This window comes from Lissotriton helveticus, chromosome 1_1, assembly GCF_964261635.1.
Source record: "Lissotriton helveticus chromosome 1_1, aLisHel1.1, whole genome shotgun sequence".
Classification (NCBI taxonomy): domain Eukaryota; kingdom Metazoa; phylum Chordata; class Amphibia; order Caudata; family Salamandridae; genus Lissotriton; species Lissotriton helveticus.
In genome coordinates this window covers 1848919286-1848941385 of record NC_136057.1, presented here as the reverse complement: position 1 = coordinate 1848941385, position 22100 = coordinate 1848919286, and the positions used below count along the sequence as shown (strand labels likewise).

At 43.9% G+C, this 22100-nt stretch overlaps 1 protein-coding gene across 5 annotated transcripts in view; it reads right to left on the bottom strand.

The window, feature by feature from the left end:
* Positions 1-22100, bottom strand: part of PBX1 (PBX homeobox 1) — a 437616-nt gene that overhangs the window by 97245 nt on the left and 318271 nt on the right. For 4 of the 5 annotated variants that reach the window (XM_078641368.1, XM_078641347.1, XM_078641363.1 and 1 more), the window contains exons 5-6: positions 4577-4712; positions 2886-3045 (exon numbers count right to left, since the gene is read on the bottom strand). In XM_078641368.1, coding sequence (XP_078497494.1) covers positions 2886-3045; positions 4577-4712 — 296 coding nt within the window. The remainder of the gene's footprint in view (positions 1-2885; positions 3046-4576; positions 4713-22100) is intronic. The other variant, XM_078641356.1, reaches the window with a different exon arrangement.

The following is a 22100-nucleotide window of genomic DNA, read 5'->3' as shown; positions in this document are numbered from 1 at the left end:
GGAAAGCGGATCAATGTCTACAGTATGTTTATTATCTTCAGTGGCGCCTGCTCTAATTTGGAGGGGCAATGCGAACGCGCAGGGGGGAAGAGGAGGAAATAATAAATTAGCTCACTTACCTGCCGCTGCAGCCGCCGCCTCCAAGCTCCTCTCCCGACGCTGGTGCACTGCACGGGCTCCCAGGAGCAAATCACTGCACTCCTCTCATGCTGGTACCAGCATGAGAGAAGCTCTGTGATTGGCCTGAACGGGCTGACTTGAGGCTCGCTCAGGCACAGGGAGCCTGTGCCATTTCTCCACCCGGCTGTGCAACCCAGCTGGGTTGAGAAATGTAAATGGCGTTGTGAGTTTGGCCATCCTAAGGCAGGCGGCCAAACCGACATGCGCACTTACAGTGCCCCACCACTCCTCCTCACTCCTGCTGATGCAGTGACGCTCCCAGGATGTCCCAGCCCTAAGAATCAGCTGGCAATGGCAAGGTAAGAAAAAGTAAATGATAATAAAATAGTTGTATTATCATTTTATTTTTCACATTTACCTCTGCTGCCTCTCAGCAGGGGTGCGACACTCCTCCGCCATAACGAAGCTGCCCTTGATTATGATGGATTTATGTAGGTGGGAGATCTTATTTTTGTCCCGGAGATCTTCAATAATGAGTTTGTCTTCTAAAGGGTCAAAGTTGGGCATTGAATCTAAATGGCGTATATATGGGTATAGTGCATGCTTTGTTGTACGAATTTACAAAATTGCGCATTGACCTGGCCAAATTCTTCTTTGAGCTCTGAGAACAATTTAAGTGTGTTGTGTGTGAGGACTGCCCCTAAATTGGATATGCCTAGGCCATTCCTAAAATCTGGCATTGCCGCTACCTGTGGGCGTACAGTGCCAACCCACTGTGAAGTTCTTTTGTTAGTCTACCTTACCAGACTACTTGTTCAGCGTGTCTGACCAGGTTTATATGACTGCTCTAGTCTGCTGGGGGGGTGTAACCTACCCACGAGGTAGAGTCGAGCCCAGTAGTCTAAACCGCTGCACATTTTGACATTGAACAATATAGAGGAGCGTTTCCTAGTGACCTTGAAAATTAGGCGTAATTTACCAGTGGTGACACGCACAAAGTTTTAGACCAGAGTACAGTTGTTAGTCCATTTAGAAAATACAGTCTGAGGGTTAATGGAGAGCCTTGTAGGAAGAAGAGAACGCCCCAATCTGCTTGCTCTCTTTCAGGGCACAGCCTGGTCGACTTGCCTATACTGATGGGAATTGCAGATAGATCTACGTTCAACGTTTTGCAGTGCTAGCACGTGGATGAATGTCGTTTTTGAGAATCCTGTGCAAATTGAGTTTCCTTTTATAGGGGGAGAAGACATAGAGTATGAATACTGAATGGTTAGCCTTTTGCTGCGCCCATGAAGTCTATAGGCAACATGCAGGGCCAAGATGATCATAGGAGTGTTTCAAAATATGTTTTCACTAACCCCAGTTCTGTTTTACCAGTGATGATCAATGTCAAATTATTGAGTCACCTAGTGGGGCATCTTTGAAAAGGCCTCGGAAAATGATGTGTGTGTGTTAGCCTGTGTGTATTTCATGTTGAAGTGGGTTTGTTAATTAATGGTGTACATGACAATTGATGAAAATATGGTAGTGGTCTGTGGCTGGCAAAAGAAATGAAGTCATGAGTGATCTGGAAGAGAATTGGAGAAAGGTGTGGCAATGCAAACAAGGCTGCCAGATCTTACAATGCAGGGTGGATTTTGTCAACTGAGAAGAAAACAGGTCGATTGTTTGAGGAGTCCATGGCTGAAAAATGAAAGACTAGTACTTAGTGTGACAATATCTTGCTCTTGGGAGACTGAAGAAAACAAATAATATTGGAGAACTAAAGCATTACTGGAACAAACTGCTCTGATGTATGTCAGGCCTGATTATATTCTGCGGCCAAGACAGAAACAGGCTGACAAGCATGCAGAAGGTTGTGTGTTTTCTGGTGGGTAAGACGCTTAGTTGTGACCTCCATCTTGGAGAGCTTATCTACTAGATAGATATTGGATGCAAAACTACAGCTTTGAGTTTTCAAGGGTAAATAGTTGGTGTCAACTGCTCTGCATTGGATGAGACACATAGTGAGTGGGGGTGCTTTCTGTGCCAAGGTAAATTTTGCAGATATCCGCTGAACATAGGTTGAGTAGATGACAATCTGAATTCTCTTTGAGGAAGCATCAGGTTTAATTCTTCGAAAGCATAAAACTCATCTGTGTATTAGCATGGGTGCTAGAAGCATTTGGTTGCTTGGTTTGGAGCAGTTTGCGGTGATTGATTCTTTCTCAGATGGTGATGATTTTCGAAACACATGACTTTCTGGTATTTTCATATAGTTCCTCTGGTATACCACAATGAATACAGAGCAGTGCATGATAGACGGAATTGGTGTCTTTCGTACATTTTTACACCAGTGCTTTTAGATCTCTTAATGTGAGTTGGTAATGCTATTCATCTGTATATTGATAATTGAGTATAAAAGATGTATCCAAGCAATCATGGTGAAAAATATTCCTCCCCAACAACCAGCCAGCCCCCTTTTTAGTTTTAATAAACAAAAATAAGCTATGTTGCACAATGAATTTCTCTTCCAGAATTTCAGGCTTGTTTACTATTTTCGTCCATTTAGATTCCCCGTCCCACAAAAACAATAAAATAAGAATAATAAAACAAAAAGGTAAATAAAAGACACTTTAAAAACACCATGATCACATCGTCTGGAAGAAGAAAAATAAAATGGACACAAACAGAATTTGGAAAATGAAAAGAATATTAAAGAATAAGAAACGACGAAAATCAAATCAAATAAAAAAACAGCAACAAACGAAAAAAAACAAACTAACCAGCAGAATTGGGAGTTGAGGGTGAGTTTGCTTGACTTCCGTGAGCGGACACGTTTGTGGCAGTGACAGCTGTTTTGGCAGCATAAATATTGGCTTCCTCTTGAAATTTACCTATGTTCTTCTTGTACCGGATTCGCTTATTTCCAAACCAGTTTGATACCTAAGATGAGTCCAAAAAAGTCAGTTATTTAACTTTTGATGTGTTATCTCCTTTGGAAGAAACAATAATTGTCATGCTGCTGTTCACACTTTTAAAGATTAAAAAATAAATGCTCACGTTTTCCTTTTTTTATAGGATACTTTTTTTTTTAGTACAAAAACAGGTTAGCACTTTTTAACATGTAACATGTAAACCTTTTACTGATAGTTTTGGCAGTGTTATTTTATCAAACAGAAGTTTTAAAAACTGCATAAGAAAATAATCACATAGAATAAAACAAATAACAGATTTAATTCCTCGAAATAGCTCAACTCAGATTACAACCGTGGTCGCAGAAGTGCAGCATTTTCTACAGTCAAAAATATTCTAAGATTTAACATGATTTTTCTTACATATCTTGGTTTAGCAATACTTAGCTTTAGAGAGTTTAACACTTTTTCATTTACTTCCAGATGGTTCGAATGTTCTTTCTAGGTATTCCTACTCTGCAAGCCATTAAAGAATACCATCCCACAAATTGTGCAACTGCAAATGTTCACAAAAAGTTTATAGCAAGCAATTTCTTTAGAACCTCACTCCTACTTCGCCAGAGACCTCCGCTCAACTCAACTGGTCCTGGCGGCCATCCCATGTATCCACAAGACCACTGCCGGGGGTAGATCCTTCTCCTACCTTGCAGCAAAGACCTGGAACTTCCTACCTCTAAATCTCAGGCAATCACCGTCACTGCCCCAATTCAGGAAGGACGTCAAGACCTGGCTCTTCGACTGAACCACAGTTCCTTGTGACAGATCTGCAATCGTTACCTCCGCCCACAGAGCCTTGAGACCCTTACGGGTGATTAGTCCTGCTTTACAAGCCACTTGATTGATTGGCTCCTGATGCATTTTTAGGGGAACTACCACTACACCAAATAATATTTAGTTTTCACAGTGTACAAATAAATTCAATGTAGACACGATGTAGCGGACTCAACGAGCTGACGTAACCTACCACTAGAAGAGCCCCCTACCACAGCATCCATTTGGATTGCACTTCAGCTGACTCATTTTTAACTACTGTATGAGGTACAATGAACTATGTAACTACATCAGTCTACAGGCTGAAGTCTGCAAAGGATTAAGGTCCACATGCTACTCAGAATTATGCTATTTCAAATTATTTGAGACATCACAAAACTACTCCAGCACCATACATGCTGGGTCAAAAAACATACAAGGAAATTGTGAGGCTATTCATGTCATGACAATATCCATTGTGATACTGGCTCACTATATACATCTATCTAATTATATGTAGTGTATGGATATGTGTTGTCGGATCATGGCCATAGCCCCACAAATGCTTCGTCAAACTGAACTCTAGCCAAACAGGGAGTAGTATTCTCAGCACACTGTCAATTGTAGATTCCACCAGGCTGAGAACTGGAAAAGGGGATTCGCCACTTGGTCACACAAATGTCACTGAAAAATGTTGTGATTCCTGAACTAGAACACTCTTAAGCCCAGACAGCTGTTGCACCACCACTAACCTGTGAGACTGTGATTCCACATTTCTTGGCTAGCTCCTCTTTGGCTTCCTCACTGGGGTAAGGGTTGCTGAGATGGGAATAGAAATATTCATTCAGGATTTCCGTAGCCTGTTTGTTGAAATTTCGCCTCTTCCGCCTACAATTAAAGCAACAGAACATTAACATTACTAAGGTCTGAAGTCGAGAATTCAGAAGCATCATACAATCAATACAGTCATCCAATCACATTGGCCAAAGCAGTGGTGGAAAGATGAAATTTGTGTTCTCGTTTGGTTTTCGTGGTGGGGCTGAAGTAGTCCTTTTGTTATGCTAGAGGCAGTGCATGCTCCTCTATGTATTTACTTTGTTGAAACAACTATTGAATTGTGGGTTTATGGTTTGTTGAGGTAGTGCTTGCTGTTTGGATGCCTTAGCTTAGTATTAAGAAACAGTGCTATTTACTAAACGCCAAACATGTTCCTTTGGACTACTTTGCTGTTATAATGATATGCTGTTGGATTACAGCTTTTTTTGGTCACAAATTAAAAGGTGTGTGCGCCAAGGCTTTCTTAAGGATGCATAAGAATACTGTCCCTTTGTCAAAAGTATCTACTGTCCAATATTTTACCATTAGTTCTTTTTTAGTTTTTACAACCTAAACTGCATCTTCTGACTCCTTTTCATAACATGCTTCTCTCAGGGATTGATTACGAGTGGCTCGTTATATTCTGACCATTGGGTAAACACCCTTTTTATGCCTGGGTCAGAATTACAAGTTGAGAGGTATTTAATGCATACGATAATTATCGGATGGGCTAAATATCTCATGCTTTGTTAAATTCTGACAGGCCTAACCTGCAGAAATTTTACTGGGGAAATGTGTATGGCATATACGTACCATGCATATTTTGGTATGTTAAACACCAAAATCTGCATCTTATTTCCTAAAAATTTGTGATAGGTGCTGGTTTAATGTACTCTGGTGTATCGTTATACAACAGGGGCGATAACTCCTAAACCCTTTGTCAGGGCCTTGGAGTACAGTTTAACTCTGCTGATGCAGTCTACTCTGGTATGCAGTCCTTCTCCCAACTACTATGTTGTTGGAGGTCAGAACATTGCTTGATTGTGGGACACAATTTCTAGGGAAGAAGGGAACAACACACACAGTCATCCAACTATTACCCAGGGCTTGAGTCGGGGTACCACGCGGGTGGACGGCGTCCCCCACTTATTTTACCGGGTGGACGCCGTCCCCCTGCCAAACAGCTAGACTTCGCTCTTTGCCCTCTCTGTGACGAGATCGGAGCTCACAGGACGCAGCACACGCGCTGGCTTCGCAGATGCCAATCGCATCTTAGGGGTGGGCGAGGGGAGGCAATGAGCCCGATGGTGCAAGCCACCTTTCGTGATGTCACTTCCTGCTGTGACGTCACTTCCGGTGACAGCGTCCCCCCACTTCTTTTTTTAGGACTTGTGCCCCGCTATTACCTAACTCTTCCAATGACAAAAAGCCAGACCTATTGGCTTTGTCAATTTGTGCTTGGATGTATTACCTAGTCTGTAGAGTTTTATCTTCTTAAACGGCAGCCCAATATCTTAGTAAATAAAATAAAACATTGTAATATCAAAAAATAGAGAAACATATCAGAAAATGTAAAGGTGTCAGCTAGTAAGTAAGCAGCTTCAGTCTAAGCTTTAAAAAAGGATGTCTGGCCAGCACACTAAGACATCAGTGCCTACGTCCCTTTATGTTATTCACCCCAGGATGGAAAACATTACTTACCTGTAACTATGGACCTTGGTGTCTCGTACAGATGAATGCATCTGACGTGCTTTATCGTGCATGCAAAGGTTTGGATCCAGAATAGTAGTACTTTTCATGGAATAAAAAATGTGTGTGTTTACAGTAGCTGTGTCTGTAATATGCTGTAACATTAACTTGACTGGTCAACACTATTCCAGCTTATGGGCAGTGTTCGTATTCTTTTTTCAGCCGATCCTCTATTCTCCAATACGAGAAAGTCACCATTCTTGCGCTAACTTTTTTCATGGACTGAAATTTTGGAAACCACCGCTCAAGTCCTTTGAAGGAGTAGAAGAACAAAACAGAAATAACAAGTCTATTTAGACAGTTATTAATCGAACAGAAATAAGACATTTGACTAAGGTGCAGGAAACCATTTTATTTAAAAAAATTAGTTCTCAAATAAACACACCCAGCTTAGAATAGGTAGGCACAAGTGGAATAAAAGGTGTGTATCTTTTATAGGGACAGTCAATCAATCAATCAATCAAGAAATTTGTATAGCGCGCTACTCACCCGGAGGGTCTCAAGGCGCTTGGGGGAGGGGGGGTCCGCTACTGCTCGAACAGCCAGGTCTTGAGTTGCTTCCTGAAGGAGAGGTGGTCTTGGGTCAGACGGAGGTGGACGGGGAGGAAGTTCCAAGTCTTGGCTGCCAGGTAGGAGAAGGATCTTCCTCCCGTGCTGGCTCTTCGGATGCGTGGAACGGCAGAGAGGGCGTGGCTGGTTGATCGTAGCTGGCGGGTGGGAGTGTAGAAGGTCAGGCGGTTGTTGAGATATTTGGGTCCCAGGTCGTGGAGGGCCTTGTGAGCGTGGGTGAGGAGTCGGAACGTGATTCTCTTGCTGACGGGGAGCCAGTGCAGGTCTCTCAGGTGTCCGGAGATGTGGCTGTGTCGGGGGATGTCCAGGATGAGTCGAGCGGAGGTGTTCTGGATGCGTTGGAGTCTTTTCTGTAGTTTGGCGGTGGTTCCGGCGTATAGGGTGTTTCCGTAGTCCAGTCGGCTGGTGACGAGTGCCTGGGTGACCGTCTTCCTGGTTTCGGTGGGGATCCATCGGAAGATCTTTCGGAGCATGCGTAGGATGTTGAAACATGACGAAGAGACGGCGTTGACTTGTCTGGTCATCGAGAGGGAGGAGTCCAGGATGAAGCCCAGGTTGCGTGCGTGGTCCGTTGGTTTGGGTGCGCTGCCCAGGGCAGGGGGCCACCAGGAGTCGTCCCAGGCAGAGGGTGATGATCCCAGGATGAGGACTTCCGTCTTGTCTGAATTCAGTTTCAGTCGGCTGTTCATCATCCACTTGGCTACGTCTTTCATCCCTTCGTGTAGGTTAGTTCTGGCGGTGGCGGGGTCGTTGGTGAGGGAGAGGATCAGCTGGGTGTCGTCGGCGTAGGAGATGATGTTGAGGTTATGTTGGCGTGCGATGGCCGCGAGGGGGCTCATGTAGATGTTGAAGAGGGTGGGGCTGAGCAATGATACAGTTATTCTCATAGTTTCACTCCTGGCAGAAGCACTCATTGATTCACATTCAGAGTAGAGTTTACACTTGAATGAAGTGAGACTGGAACATCAGGACAGGCCCTGATGTATGCGTCTCTCCGGTCAGGCAGTGCATAATGTGTAGAAAATTGCAGGGCCACAAACTTTAGCTAAATGCTGGGGTTATCGAATGCCAAGGCCGCCTAGCCTTGCTGTGCCAGCCTGCTCTTCTTTTCTTATTAGCGTTCTTTTGAAGCTTCTTTTTCAACCTAGATCACTATGTTGATATGTTTCTGTTCCTTTTATGCCTCTCTCTTGTTCCCGTTCAAAATCTGATAAAGAAAAATAAGTTGCAGTCGGTACCGGTAAACACCGGCACAAATTAAGCACTGTTTGTAGGTAAGAAATCCATTACCGATTAAACAAACGCTTTGTGTTTCGTGAAGCGAGTGAGGCCCGCATTATAGCAACCTATTGAGGTTTAAAACGGCTGACTGCCAGGCGCGGCTCGTCCATTGGGGCGTGGGGGCGTAGCCCCCCCTGCCCGACGCCGCCCGCAGCTCCCTCATGACAATCATGTCAATGAATCAACATGACGTCAGACCGCCGGGCGGGCGTCATGTTGATTCATTGACATGATTGTACGGACGGCAAACACAAGTACGCATGCGTGGGGACGGAGGGTGAATTTTTACCCGTGCCCACGCATGCGCACTTGTGTTTTGGCGGCGTTGCGCATGCCCATCAGGAGCCCTAATGGGCGTGCTGCGGGCGAGAGGGTACCTGTGCCCCTGGCGCCAGGATTGGCCAGGGGCGCTGTGAGCCTGTGACGTGTGCGGGACCGGCAGCAAGGTAAGAGTGTGTTTTTCGGTGTTCCAGTAAACTAGCTTGCACAAATGACTTGAGATAGGACAGTGTGTTAATGATGTATGGATGCAGGATGGGTGGGTGGATGATGGGTGGATGCATGAATGATGGATGGGTGGATGCATGAATGATGTATGGATGGATGCATGCATGAATGATGTATGGATGGATGCATGCATGATGGGTGGATGCATGATGGATGGGTGGATGCATGAATGAATGATGTATGGATGCAGGGTGGGTGGATGGATGGGTGGATGCATGAATGATGTATGGATGTATGGATGGATGCATGCATGATGGGTGGATGCATGATGGGTGGATGCAGGATGGATGGATGGATGGATGGATGGATGGATGGATGAATGATGTATGTATGGATGGATGCATGGATGCATGCATGATGGGTGGATGCATGATGGATGGATGGGTGGATGGATGGGTGGGTGCATGAATGAATGATGTATGGATGCAGGATGGGTGGGTGGATGTATGGGTGGATGTATGAATGATGTATGGATGTATGCATGGATGCATGCATGATGGGTGGATGCATGATGGATGGATGGGTGGATGCATGAATGAATGATGTATGGATGCAGGGTGGGTGGATGGATGGATGGATGGATGGATGGGTGGGTGGATGCATGAATGATGGATGGATGGATGGATGGATGCATGGATGCATGCATGATGGGTGGATGCATGATGGATGGGTGGATGGGTGGATGGATGGATGGATGGATGGATGCATGAATGATGTATGGATGGATGCATGCATGATGGGTGGATGCATGATGGATGGGTGGATGGATGGATTGGTGGGTGCATGAATGAATGATGTATGGATGCAGGATGGATGGGTGGATGGATGGATGGGTGGATGGATGGATGGATGCATGCATGAATGATGTATGGATGGATACATGGATGCATGCATGATGGGTGGATGCATGATGGATGGATGGGTGGTTGGATGGATGAATGATGTATGGATGCAGGGTGGGTGGGTGGATAGATGGGTGGATGCATGAATGATGTATGGATGGATGCAAGGTGGTTCGGGCTCGCTCGCTGCGCTCGATCGCTGCGGTGCAATATGCAAATTAGTTTACGCCTCTCCACTTTCAAATGTCACCAGCCGCCCCTGCTGACTGCCTACACTACCATAAAAGCATGTCACGCTTTCTTCAACAAACAAAAAGATGAAATGCTTGCAGAAACAAAACAATGTCTGGAAATGATGCAGGGCCGTAGCTACTGGGGGACCGAGCAGGGCCAGGCCAGCCCATATTTCTGTCTGGCCCCCCTAAATTTGAGGGCTGCAAATTTCTGTGACTTTTTAACTTCGCTTCACATTTCCCCCTCGTTTTAGCTACCGTTTTTTATGCTACGCAGACAAATGTTACACAAAGTCTATGTCCTCGCTTGACATTAACTGCTGTTTCCAATGTATTCTCTTTTATTGCCGGATACGGAATCTGATTCTGAGCTTTGGCCGTCTCGTCCCAGGATGCACTGGGCAACGGCTCCTCGCGCCCTGAAGACAGCGTGATAATTGCAGAGTGCCGCGCGCTTCACCATTCTCCCGGCCCCGTGTAAATACAGACCGTGCCATTTTAACTCGCCGGGGTTGCCTTGGAAACGTAAGTAACAAAAGCAATTTGAGATCAGCCGTGAAGAGCCTCTCTAGCTTTGTTTGGCCTCGCTTTATTCAGCATCATTAGCAGCATAATGTCTCCACAAGAAAAGGCGGGAGAAGAAAACAAGCAAAGAACCACGCAGTCGGCTGGCACCCGGGCGCCAGCGTTACTGATATGATTATGGCCCGGAAAGAATAGAATGGGTGCCCGGTATATGGAGGCGACGCTTATAAGCGCCAAGAAGCGGTGCTTCTCATAAGCAGGCGTCTGATGACAAGGGGTAAACGGTGCAACATCAACGTTCAGCATTTCCTGAAACATTAGATGTCCATTGTTGCTGGGCACTGCCCAGTCTTTGCGTCATCGCTTAATTTGCGCCGGTGATTGCAGGGGCACTAATTTTTGGGGACAGGGCCTTTTTTCATCTTCAGACACTAATCTACAGCAAGACTGAGAAAGGAAGAACAAGGGGGGGGGGAGGAGGGAGTAGAAAGTGAAAGTAGCTAAGTGAGAAATCAGGGATGAAAAAAAGCTGTAACTGTGTGGTAAAGAGACAGGAAGTGTAGTGAGGGGGAAGAAAAGAGGCATGAGTTGCAACCAAGACAGACAGACTTGGTATTCAGTAACCTCGACATTCGGCTGCACTATTATCGGGGTTCTAATAAAACTCTGGGCCCTGAGCTTTTTCATGTAATTAATCTGTTTATTTAATCTAAAAATCAGACACTGCGTTAGTAGGTCTGTTTCCAGCCTTCCCATAGCAACCGAGAAAATGTACAGTCTGAGAAACTTCTCATTTATGAAATCTCTTAGTTTACATCCATTTGACTTGCTTTATAAAAAAGCATTTTTTTTCATCAAGTGCCTTAATTACAAAAATTCAGAGTGAGGGTAGTGGAAACAGCGTAAACAGACATCTAGAATCCGTGATTGTTGCTTGCTGTCCCTGTCGAAGTGACAAGTTGCTAACCACTGGCCTGCAAAATAGGCAACTTTGGCGCCCCTCTTGGTGGCACCCAGGGCTTTAAGTGGGATGAAAAAACTGAGGGGTCTCTCAAAGGGGCGTGGCAAATGTAATTAAGAACGTGGCTTAAAACACCTAAGCTAAAAATCTTTGCTAAGCATAGTGTGCCGCCCGACTGGTATTTTGCTGTTTCTGTCATTGCATCCCATATATGATACAAGTAACATCATACCTACAACAAGCCAGGACTATTGTCTTTGTCAATGGTTGTTAGTTGCATAAGATAAATAAGCAACAATGGCTTGTATATAATATTGCAAAAGCTTCCACTTAAAGCCTTGGTGACACCAGGACAATGTTGCTGCTCCTGAGTTTCAAAAAGTGAAGGGAAATCCAGAGAGAAAATGACTCTCTAAATGATTTCCCTTCCCCTACAACACTTCCCTGGCATGACGTCATGCCGTAACTTCGCGATGTGCCTACTGTCACCACAGTCCGGAAAAAAAACGAAGCACCTGTGCCAGGGCACAAAACAGAGCCCGACAGAGACCCGTTTCGAGGCCTCCTTTAAACAAGCCTTTGCAATGCAATAGGTCTCGCATTAGGAAAGTTTGAGCTAATGATATTGTAAATGACACATTTTTTTATTTATGTTTTGTTTTTGAAAATAGCTAAATTAATAGCGTTGTCATTTACAATGCCAATAGTTATAACTTTCGCAAATGTGACACCTATAGCATTTGTAATGGAATATGTGTTGTATTTACGTGACTTACAGGTATTGATATTACAAATAACAATGGCTTTTAATTTTTTTTCAATAATTAATACTTAAATAGATGTTATTGTAATTTATAATGGCAATAGCTTAAAGTTTTGTAAATAACTTTTGTGAAGATTATGTTCAGTGTATTTTATTGTGACGAAAATCCAAGAACAGAAGTGAAATATTAACATCTTTTTGTTACATTTGTAATAAAGCTTGAAACCTTGAGAGAACATATTTGAACCAGGTGTTGTTGAATGGTTGCACAGATTGATGCTGTTGTGGCGCTGAGTGATGTTGTGATGGCGAATGAGTGATGCTGTGGCGTTCAGTGATGCTGTGGTAGCGCATAGTGATGTTGTGGTGCCCCTGAGTGATGCTGCGGTGGTGCGGAGTGATGCTGCATGCTATGCTACGTTTTGTTTTGCTATCCTATGTTTTGTTATGCTATGCTATGTTTTGCTATCCTATGCTTTGATTTGTTATGCTATGCTGTGTTTTGTTATGCTATGTTTTGCTATGCTATGCTTTGTTATGCTATGTTTTGTTATGTTATGCTATGTTTTGTTGTGTTTTATTATGCTATGCTTTGTTTTGCTATGCTATGTTTTGTTATGCTATGCTTTGTTGTGTTTGGTATGCTATGTTTTGCTATTCTATTATATGTTTTGTTTTGCTATGCTATGTTTTGTTAAGCTGTGTTATGTTGTGTTGTGTTTTGCTATGTTTTGTTGTGCTATGTGTTGTGTTATGCTATGTTTTGTTATGTTATGCTATGTTTTGTTTTGCTATGTTTTGTTATGTTATGCTATGCTTTGTTGTGTTTTGTTATGCTATGCTATGCTTTGTTGTGTTTTGCTATGCTATGTTTTGTTTTGTTATGCTATGGTTTGTTATGCTATGGTATGCTGTGTTTTGTTATGCTATGCTATGTTTTGTTATGCTATGCTGGTGAGGGTGTGTGAGTGTGTGTGAGGGTGAGTGAGGGTGAGGGGTCGTGAGGGTGTGTGAGGGGGTGGGTGTGTGAGGGTGAGAGGATTGTGAGGGTGAGGGGTGTGAGGGTGAGGGTGTGAGGGTGAGTGAGGGGGTGTGAGGGTGCGGGGGTGTGAGGGTGAGGGTGTGAGGGTGAGTGAGGGGGTGTGAGGGTGAGAGGGTGAGGGTGTGTGAGGGTGAGGGTATGTGAGGGTGAGGGGGTGTGAGGGTGAGTGAGGGTGTGGGGTTGTGAGGGTGAGGGGTGTGAGGGTGAGTGAGGGTGTGTGAGGGTGAGTGAGGGTGTGTGAGGGCGAAGGTGTGTGGTCAGGACAGGAGCAGGAGCCAGGATAACAGTTGAAGATTAGCATAAACAAAATGAATCAACGCTATATATATGTTTGTGTGTGCCCTCATAGGTGTCCATGAGTGCATGGGTGTGGGTATGTCAGTGTGCCCACTCAGATCAAATGCTTTCCCTTGGATAGTAATTCTTAGCAAACTTGTGGCCATCCATGGCATGATGTCCTCTACCTACTCCCATTGTAATGATGGCCCTGGCACAAAGATGGCAATTGTTTGCAACCTGTGGGCATCCATGACATGATGCCTACCCCTGGTACAATGTTGTCTGTAGCAGAATAGTGGCATGTCTTTTCAACTTGAGCTAGAATGGTGGTAATTCTTGATGTACTGTGGGCAATGGGTGGTAATCCATGGCCCATTCTGAAATAATCCTTTCCTCTGCTTCAAGGTGGTAACACCGGTCATAATGTTGCAGTCAATAGGTTTGAGGTAGCATGGCACTTGTGTAAATAATTTTGAATACACTTAAGAGTAAGCATACTCCGAGAAGCCAGAAACATGCGAATGAACACAGGTAACATGCACACCATTGTACATGCTCAGCCAACTCTCTTTCAAAATGCCAGGACAGATATTGCTTTGTTGATGCGTGTTATGGAGAGAGGGACAGGTAAAACTAAACCTAAACCTAATGTGCGTGCAAGTGCTTGTTGCCGAGAGTTGGGCTGGCATGAGTTATGATGGAGTCAAACTGCTAGAAATATATCTATATTAAGTAAACCACCCACTAATCAGCCTTACAATACAGTGTAGACTTTACAAACAAGCATTGGCCGCGCGGCCGGGCTGCAAAGGAATAATTTAAAAAAACAAGCATGGGATGAATAAAAACTCGGTAGTGAGGATTGGAGGTGAGAGTGACAAAACTCTGCAACTTGTTCCACCTCGGTGAGGTATATGGGCACTGAACCGGCAACTGGCTCAGCCCTACTGGGGAATTGGTGTTGGGCGGCGGTATCACTCTGGAGAGACTGCGTGGTGACTGCGTTGGTCAGTTTCAGAATCAGGAGAGGCAGAGTCAGCACAGTCTGTGAGGGATCGACGCAAAGCATAGTGGATGTAGCATTGTAGCTAGCAAGTCGAGTGTTTTCAAGCTGAGTGTCCCTAGAGAGATGGCAACACAGCAACAGCATTTGTGGAGCAAGGCTACTGTAAGCACGAACGGTAGGCTTTCACTTTTGTTCAGAAATTTAAACGAGAAAGGTGCAGAGAACGCCGAACAAAACGCGGCTTCCCTGCAAAATGGATGCAAAAAAACCCAAGCTCTCTGCATTGCTGTGGCGGGGGAGCGGGAGCGCATTCCTTTGAAGTCTGATGGGGGGGCGGGGAGCGGATTCCTTTGAAGTCTGATGCCGAGCCTCAGACAAATGGTGGTGTGCGAGCGGCTTCCTTTGAAGTCTGATGCCGAGGCTGATGGTGTTTGATGTGCACGCGCCTGCCTCACACGCCTGCCTCACATGAACTGTACGCGATCCGCACTAGGTAGACTTTTCGGACTGCTTACTATAATCTCGCCTATTCAATCCCTAATGGGATAGAGTAGGCGAGACATAAAAACTGCTGGTGCTCAGCACCAGTGAGACCCGGCCCACTTAAAGCCCTGGTGGCACCAACGTACTAGCATGCCAAGAGCACACGAAGGCTGGCAGTAAATAGAGCCCTGCATTGACATCAGGCTTTGTCGAACTACTGTTTGTATATGCTCAGGAACCGAAATGCCCTGCCCGACACACGGAAGCTTTGTTCTTGCTTTGATCAGACGGAGAAAGAAGTCTATTCCACAAAGCATCTAGAACATTGGATCTTGACTCTGTTTTGGCCACCACACATCTCTTGGTTTAATTGTCTTGACGACTGCCAGTTTTGCTTGACATTTAAGAAGATCCTTGCTTTCAGAAGAAGGGGGTGGTAAGAAAACAGGCAGGGCCGGACTGGGAACCACAACCGGCCCTGGGAAAGTACTCGGCCGGCCTCCCCTCCCCACTGGGGGGGCATTTGAGGTGCTGCCGGTGCTGCCGGTTTTCGGCCAATTGTTTTACAGGGCCGATTTTGTAGCTATGCTGCAAAAACGGCCCTGTAAGAAAAACGGCCCAAAACCGGCCCACCCGTGCGGCGTACCGGGGGATTGCCCGGTGCCCGCTATGGCCAGTCCGGCCCTGAAAACAGGTGAACGCCGCTACGAGGAGTGAGTGTACAGCACTGGGCGCTTTTATCCCCAAGGACTAGGTACTTCACTGAAGTTGCGTTCCGAGTCACCTACCCGGCACTTCACTGTGTAAGTAGGAAAGGCTGATTGGTAGACTGACTGAAACAGACCCGAAGAAGTGGAAAGGTGAAGATGCAGATTTCAGATTGTTTTGACTGTGTGAGCTTGCACGAGTTAAGAAGCAAGAAGCGCCTAGTCTTCTTTCTACCTGGCACCATGCCCAGATGTCCCAAGAAAGAATCCCATTAACCACAGGACTCCATACCAGACTTGGTCCTACCTAGCTGACAAACAGGCCCCAGGCAGAAGGGCTTGCCCAAAAGGCCACTGCTGGTTCTCTTCTTGGTCGATATGAGCTGCTGAGTGGCTAAGGAGGAACGTGTTGCCACTAATTTCCCCCAAGACTCTTCCACACATAATCCCAAGACTCCCCTAAACATTTCTTAAAACCTTATCCGTTTTTGCACAATGTTAAAATGCATCACTTGTCCAAAAAAATTCTGGATTAGCTCCTCACAAGTACTCGAAACTGAATGTGGCAACAAGTTTCGAATAATAATCGGTGACAGTAACAGTTTTAATTTTGCTGCCTGTGGCTATTTTTTGGTCCCGGCCTAACTCTGCTTCACACCCATCAACAATGCACTTCTTTCAGGTTTCCTCAAGGCTGCAGTAGTTGTCAACCAGTAGCAGTGAACGCCAAGAGGCGAAGATCATGCGTCTCTTTGTTGGCTGTACACTGTTACTTTTAGCAGTGATGTAAATAGTTTCTGAAGTGGTTCACCTCAAGGCTCTACTGATGTTTTGTGTATCCTATGATACACCCCATAAGAAGTTCAAAGAAGATTGAGATACGGCACCAGCATTGCTTCTAGCCACGTCAGAGAACACCCTCTACAACTGAGAAGAAACCACAACACTAACTTGCTGACAGAAATTGTCTGCAAACCACTATGCTTCTAGCCCTGGACAACAGGAGTGAACCAGGAAGGTTTACCTCGGCCCAACAGCGTATGCCTAAACCATATGTGCTATTATTCCAGGAGAGGCATTATTGAAGAAGGTAATAGTAACTCTTCCACATATGGATTAGGTGCTTGGCTTCAGCTGCTTTCCTGCAATCTGTGTTAGGTGCCACTTGTTTATTCCTTCTGTAGAATCTTTTGTTTACAGATATTTTCTACTGTTAGATGGCTTGTCACTAGCCATCCTCCATCTTTATGTGTTTGTCCTTGTGAGGCCAGAGAACCACTGAACTGCAGGCACCAAGAAAGTTCACCAGAAGAGACAGAACTTTTCAAAATGATCAATTCTTTACAAGTTTGTCAGTCATTCAGTCTTCTTCGGAAATCCTCTACTTCTCCCTCCCATACATAAAGTTGAATTAACTTAGCCAATGTATTCAGTTTGGCAGTGCTGATTTAAATCTGCAACCCTTATGTCCACTGTGCTTTATAGCACACTACCTTTCTCTAATGATCTGTGAATGTTACTAAGAGACGCCCAAATACGTGCTGAACTGAGATGGCCTTGGTTCACACTTACTTCTAGTATTCCTTAAAGAGGTACAAATCCCTAGACAGATGGCAAACTGGCAGCAAAACAAGAATGTTTATTGTAGGAATTCCTAGAAGCCAAAATGTAAACAAGGCCGCACTGGCCAGCTGGGCAAGGGGGCAATTCCTCAGCAGGCTTGAGTACTAGCAGGCCGGTCTTGAATCTTGGAGGCCGGTTTGAGACTCTAGGAATGGTGGTGCTCATTATAGATCCCGGACACAACTTGAAAGAGTTGTTCTTGTTCTAGCGCATTTGCCCGACTGACCATGGGGGCTGAATTTTACATTTTTGCCAGGGTTGTTTTAAGTTTCCAGTCCGGCCCTGAATGTAATGCATACACCATGGAAAATAGCTATCCCTCTGACTAATAAGATTTGTTTTTAGAAAGGAGAAGACTTATTTTATGTTTTGATGCAACACTTTCCCTAGGCTGCAATATTGAGCAAGCCGGAATCAAACAATGACTTGAGTATGTTATCACAACTAAAATGATGATGACATATGAGTCAACTTTAAAGATTCTGTTGCTTCCATTGGTGTTCATATGACCATCACGGATCTCTTTAATTCGTGGATAGCGTACCATGAAAACAGGAAGTGGACTTAACTTAACTTAAACGGTCCACAAGATAACTAGTAACTTAGGTAACATTGCTGGGAGTTCTCCTGGACGAGGAGCTTTGTTTTCAAAGGTCAAATCAAAGATGCTTCCACCTCCAACTTTAGTGCTCTCTCTCTGACACTCGGTCATTTTCCAAATTGACTATTGGAATTTTTACCACGGCTCCCCAGGAACGTATCACTTAAACTGTGGAGGACCTAGAACTTTTCAGCCTGCGAGATAAAGAACTTGAGTAAATGTTATGTTATGTTATGTTATAACATTTTATTAAGCGCGAACATCATTGATTTCAGTGCATTTAAGTTATTATTTTAAGGTTCTTTGCCAAATGCACACAATTTTCTATAGCCTTGACCAATTCTGTCTGTTGATCACTTCTCCTCCTATAGAACTACCAGTTTTCTGGTTCTGGAATGTTGAAGCTATTTTGCTATTATGTTTAAAGATTAAGTGTCCCCAAGATGGATGTTGCTCCTTAACGCATTTAGGTTCTGAATTCGATTCCGGCGGATGCGATACTCCTTCACAAATGTGACGGATATGTAGTTTGGCGTATTACAAGTGCATTATAGCCTATGGCACTTGTAATACGACAGACGATATATGCGTCACATTTGTGACCGAGTATCTTGGCCGCCGAAATATAAAACAGGTCCTTAGTTACTAAGCTATGGAAAAACCTGCTGATCCGTATTCATTCTCTCCACAACCACCTAGATTTTTGAAAATCCTTGATGCTGTTTTTATTCTGATCATTCTATTTGTTAGATGTCCAGATAACTTGGGTTTTAGATGTTCAGTGTGGTTCTTTATACATTCCAAGAGCATCAAGGTGACCCTAGGGGTAAATGCCACAGTTACAAGAACAAAAATGAAATCAAAGTGATTGCAGACTGAAGCTCAAAAGTTAAGGTTTAATCATAGTTCTGCCACTCTATTTACAACCAGATGTTTGCCATTTGCACATAGGCCAAATAGCTTTTTGTCGCCAGGTTTCTTGAAAATTCATGGAGTACACATTTGGGAATCTTCGAACTCCCTCACAATTCTGTACAGTCTTTTAACAATTAAGTGTGCTTTGTGTTATTTCACACACCTCACCAGAATGTCACACACAAGCAGCCATGGGGGGGGCTCTATTAATATGTTTTAGTATACTATTCTAATCATAATTAGGGGATGCAATCAAGAAAGGAAAAGAGGAAGGTGCAGTCCATTTCCTGTTAAACACAACTTTCTTTTACCTTCTTCAAATTCAGAAATGAGTTACAATACATCTCTTTAATAAATATATTATGAGCCCTTTAGATATGTTAAAGTGCCCTTTCCTCTGTCCAAACTGCCTCAAAGTCTGTTGCCCGTATCCCATTGCGAGAACCTATTAGAATTTTAATTACGTAAGATGAAACCAATCTCAAACTCTCTATAAGCTTTACATCATGTTTCAGAATATTTTTTCAATTTGATGCACTGTTTGCCTCAATGTCTCCGAGAGCATCCCTCTCTATAAAGAGTTCTCTCATGCATCTCCATGCATGTGTGTGGTTTGAGATGCTTAATATTGTTTTATTACAGTGCCCAGTAGTGCAACCAGAAGTTAGGAAGATACAAGGTTATTTGTTTCTAAGGAATTTCAATTTATTTTTCAATTTATTCTTATAAGTTTCCCACTCCATATGAAAAAATCATATTAGCAATCAAGCAAAGACCTTCCTGGAATCTAAAAGTGAATTCAACTATCACACTTTTTGGCAAGCATTTTTTTTTTCACAATCAGGACTATTTTGTAGGTGTTGTGTTATTTAAACACTCAAAATCTGCATCTAACATACAGCAGCGGCCTGTACAGGTAAGAGACGTAGGGCGGTGGGACCGGGTGAGGGGGGTAATTTATTTAATTAATACATTAATTATTTATTTTATTTTCCCAGGTGATCGTCTGTCAAAATCCACCCTCACCCAGCCCCACTGCTCTTACCTGTAAGGGCCGCGGCTGCTAACATATCCTTCAGTTTTCTATCTTCAGTATTTTCTCAATCAAAAAATTTGCTTTGATGTTACTGTCATCCTTAGTACTCCAAAGCAATTGTTCTGTTTGTTTTTTGGATGTTATAAAATAGTGTTCTAAGCTCAAATTGTATAAGGAAGAGAATACATGCTTTGCCACCATTGAAAAGACATTTTGCAAAATTCCCGACCCTCCATCACTCTTGCCATTAGACTTTCCCCTCTACATTATTTTAAGTTCTCTCAGCCAGTGCTTCATTTTTGTTGCAGTTTGCTTCATTTTCATTTAGAAGTTCTAAATCATTTAGATTTTGAAACACTGACTGCAATATTTGTAGGAGATGCCTTAACACCTGCCTAACAGACAATGGTCGCAGGATACACACTGATGCAGGAGCTGCAAGGTATCACTGTCAGTCAGTGTTTTTTTGCATCATTATTTCGAAAAAAACTCCTTAAGTGAATTTATGCAGGTTTTACCCACCTTTTACAAGGTTATTCGCCAGATGCACAAAATGTTCAATAGCCTTGATCAATTCTGTCTTTTTGATCACTTCTCCTGCTACTAGTTTTCTGTCCCTGGGATAGTGAACCTATTTTGCTATTATGTGTTCAAAGATTTGGGGCCTGAATTAGATCTTGGCGGTAAAGGTCCTGCCGTCTCTTTTTCGCCAGATTCACCACCCACGACTTGGCGGTTTCTCCATCAGATTTAGAAGTTGGCATGTCCATGGGAGAAAGACCGCCACAGTCCTGCTGCCGCTGCCAGTAATCTTTGCCCATGTCGACGGCGCCATACGCAGATGAGGATGGTGGCGGAACTCCAGCCAAGAGTCCTGCCGAGCTGTTTAAGATGTGCCTTTCTGTTGAGGCAACTGTGGCGGGAATCCCTCCTACTTTGAGTTGGTGGAATCAAAGGAAATGAGGTAAGAACTTACCATTTTTCCTGCTTCTTGCTTCCGTTTCCATCTTGTACCCCATCGTTCAGGTCCCTCCTTTTCTTCTCCCACACAACCACAATGCCAAATGACTCAGAGATCGAAGGTAAGTTACTTGCACAATTGTTCTACTATGGATCGTGTGCTGACAATTGCTGTAGCCTTGTGTATTTCTGCATTGCTTTTACCTGCTATTTTGTTCTTAGGTGTAACGCAGTAATGTTCATTTTCCTACTTTTCAAGGAAAATTGAACACACCTGTATTGACACAGATATTTGTTGTTGTGGTGCTTGAGAATGTTATGCTAGTGGTGCCTGTGGGTGGGCGTTCAAAAGTGTATGTTGTGTGAGTGGCATGCAATAAGTAACACAAAGGGACATAACACACTGCCTACATATGTTTTTCATCCAAACATGACACGTATGTGTATTGACACAATATTTAGTTGTCCTTACCAGTATTAACTCCACTAGGAACTCACTCCATTAGCAAGCAGCGTTAGGACACCACCAGCACAACGGGAACAAAAATCGATTTGGCGCAAACCCGCCAGCTTGACGGTGACGGAGTACTGTTCTCCAGCACAGAAAACTGAAGCTGCAGCAGTCTTCTGTCTATTGCCCCAACATCTAAATATAACGGATGGACCGCTCTCAGCTTGGCAGAGTACTTGAAACAGCAGTCACAGGACAACCGTAGTCCCGCCGAGATCTAAATCAGCCCCTAAGTGTCCACATTGTGGATGTTGCTGCTTAACACATTTAGGATCTGATTTAGATTTCGGCGGGCGGGCAACTCTGTCACAAACAGGTCGGACATCTCATCCACTGTGTTACAAGTGCATTGTATCTATAGCACTTGTAATACGGCGGACAGGACATCCATCACATTTGTGACTGAGTACCCTGGCTACCGAAAAACAAACCAGGCCCTCGGTCACTAAGCTATGGAAAGACCTGCTGATCAGTATTCATTCTCTCCATACCTTGAGCAATCTATGTGTGAGACTTCATATGATCAAACAAACATATATTTTACTTTAGAAGTTTCATGTACAATCATGAAATATGGCCAAAGTTGTTAGAGTTCCAAAACCACTTTTCTATTAAAAACACACAATGCTAATATGTAGCAGTCAGGACAGACAATAAAATCAATAGATTGCATATCAGATTGCAAACCTAAAGTTGGGTTTGATGATGCTGTGTCCAAATTTAGACCGTGAAACAGGGTGCACATATCCTAAACGAAATAACTCTGGTCGTAACTGGGTGTCAGTTGTGCTCAACTCCTCAACTCACCACCCTCCATGGTAAAGAATGTTTGTTTACGTCACAGCCATTCAGATTTCAAGTTCAAA